Source organism: Penaeus japonicus, unplaced genomic scaffold, assembly GCF_977035675.1.
Source record: "Penaeus japonicus unplaced genomic scaffold, GWHDUDI00000001_assembly GWHDUDI00000013, whole genome shotgun sequence".
Classification (NCBI taxonomy): Eukaryota; Metazoa; Arthropoda; class Malacostraca; order Decapoda; family Penaeidae; genus Penaeus; species Penaeus japonicus.
Window position 1 is genome coordinate 43,684,908 of NW_028234415.1, and position 2,500 is coordinate 43,687,407.

The 2,500-nt window shown below is 33.2% G+C and overlaps 1 protein-coding gene across 2 annotated transcripts in view; it reads left to right on the top strand.

The window, feature by feature from the left end:
• muc (dihydrolipoamide S-acetyltransferase muc) overlaps window positions 1-2,250 on the top strand; it is an 8,151-nt gene extending 5,901 nt beyond the window's left edge. For both annotated transcript variants that reach the window (XM_043028260.2, XM_086543594.1), the window contains 3 exons: window positions 1-43; window positions 395-534; window positions 915-2,250. The exon at window positions 1-43 is cut by the window's left edge and continues 120 nt beyond it. In XM_043028260.2, the coding sequence (XP_042884194.1) occupies window positions 1-43; window positions 395-534; window positions 915-1,044 (313 nt within the window). In that variant the 3' untranslated portion in view covers window positions 1,045-2,250. The remainder of the gene's footprint in view (window positions 44-394; window positions 535-914) is intronic.
• Window positions 2,251-2,500: the final 250 nt, after the last annotated feature.

Below are 2,500 nucleotides of genomic sequence, written 5' to 3' on the forward strand. Positions count from 1 at the left end.
AACAAGAGCTAGAGAAGGAAAACTCCAGCCACATGAATTCCAGGTAGGTCTACAGCAGTTTAGTTCAGAAAAAAGGGGGAAAAAAAGAAGGAAAAAAAGGGGGGAAAGAAAAAAGAAAAGAAAAAAAAAAATATATATATATATATATAGTTATAATTATAATTATAAAAATATGTGTACGAAGAATCTCTCTTCCAAAATATTCATAATTTTCAAGCATTTCAAGATTGTGCACTAGTATGAATAAATAAGTTTTTATGCAGAGATCCTTCAGTACCCCTTTGAGTTTACTGATAGATTTGATATATACTAAAGCATGTATTAAATATATTATATAGTACATATACATATAAATATATCTATATGCATATCTTTAACCCCTCTTTCTATGCAGGGTGGCACTTTTTCCGTCTCAAACTTGGGTATGTTTGGTGTGAAGAACTTCAGTGCCATCATAAACCCACCCCAGTCCTGCATCCTTGCTGTGGGAGGCACTGAAAAGAGACTCATCGTTGACGAAGACAGCGAACAAGGGTAAGACTTGCAAGAACGTTAATTATCTGTGCGTTTCTGGCTGAATGGTGATCGTTAATGGAGGTTAATTTTCTTGTCTTTGTGAATTATTCGTCTCTGTTGATTGAATTGGTTAAAAAGATATAGATCATAAGTGTGGTCATAAAGTGGCCTAGTTCTAGACCATAAATAGGTATAGCCTAGAGAGAGTAAGTGTTGGGTTAAGTGGGAAAGAGGGCTGAGGGTATACCAAAACAACATATTTATCTCACTTTATATTGCACTTTCTTACTCCTACTTATAAAACCATCTAGTAAAGTATACCATTTTTCTCACTTTATCTTGCTCTCTCTTACTCCTACTCATAAAACCATCTAGTAAAGTGTACCATTTCCCCACAGATTCCGTGCTGCACAAATTATGTCGGTTACCCTGAGCTGCGACCACCGAACAGTGGATGGAGCCGTAGGCGCACAGTGGCTTGCGGCCTTCAAGAAATACTTGGAGAAGCCAACAACCATGCTGCTGTAATCATTTATTTTTTAAATCTGAAAAGGGGAAATTTGTATAGATTAGTATTTATTGTGGAATGAAAAATTGTACAGGGCCAGATGACAACCAGGGCTTTGTACATAAGCTTTTTTTTTCTTTTTTTCTTTTTCTATAACATTCAGTGTTGGGATAAAATTTACTCAGTTTATTCAATGTTGAGATTAAATATTACAATTAATTTATTCCATGTTTTTAGTTGAATATTGTGTATCAGTGACACTATAATTTTTTATAATCATTTCTTTTTTTCTTTTTTGAAAAGTTATGAATTGTAAATAGATCTCTTATTTTTGTCTAATTTAGAAATAGGTATGCAAAGAAGGTCGTTTTAATGATAAAGGCAACCATTGTTATGTACAAAGTGTAATGCTTGTATAAATATATATATCAAATTTTGTTTATTATTATCCAGAATTTTACTTCTATTTCACCATTTATTAGAGGTATATAGTAGTGTCTATATTTCAAGGAATCAAACAAGCAATGGTGGCAGAAGTCCACTATGAAGGGAAGGGGCGTAGTTTCACGTAGACTTGCATTTTGATAGATATGTGGCTCGATCTACATGTGGGAGCGAGTGTTGTCTTGGGTGATGTAAATAGTGGTGTTTGTAAATGTTCCTGCATAGTAACAATATAGTAACATCAGTAAATTGAATATGTAGGTAAGTTACTGTGTGCTGCCAGCATTCGTTAGTCACATGTAGATAGACTATATACTATACTGTTGTTGTATACTTCATCTTCATCATATCATTGTGAGGTCTTTATTCATCATCACATAACATTGACATTGAACTGAGATTTTGTAAAGGACTTTACTGTCGATGAAACTTTTGTCTAACAGAACAGGCTCAAGTTAAGTGGGTAATTGTGTGGTGACAGTTTCAAGCCTTCATTTATGGGTTGAGAGACACTCATCCCAGAACTACTATGTAAAATTAATAATCAATATCAGGAAAAGATGATTTGTGCATTGTATGTGAAGAACGATCTTTCTCCTTGTTGTTAAGGATATCAATTTGATTTAATTATGTATCAATGTATCTGATGAGCCATTTCTTATGTATTACCAAGACTAGTATTTAATGTTAAGTCTCTGCCACTTCATGAAAGTCCAAAGGGTGTAATATACTGTATGATAATGCAGGAATTCTCTTCTGCATTTGAATAAAGCTGTGTGTTATGTGCTGATGTTATTATTCCAAATGCCATTAGTCTGTCTTTGTTTTTATTGTAAGAAACATTCTAATTATTACAAGTCTGTCCAACCAAAAATATCAGATATAATTAATGAAATAATGCACCTGACGGGTTAAGAGAAAAGTAGTTTACATTGGTATATTTAATACACTGCTTATAGAGATGTCTTCAACAAAAATCTAATTGATACTGTGTATTTTTTTCAAATAGCTAATCTAGTGGTCCTCAAACTG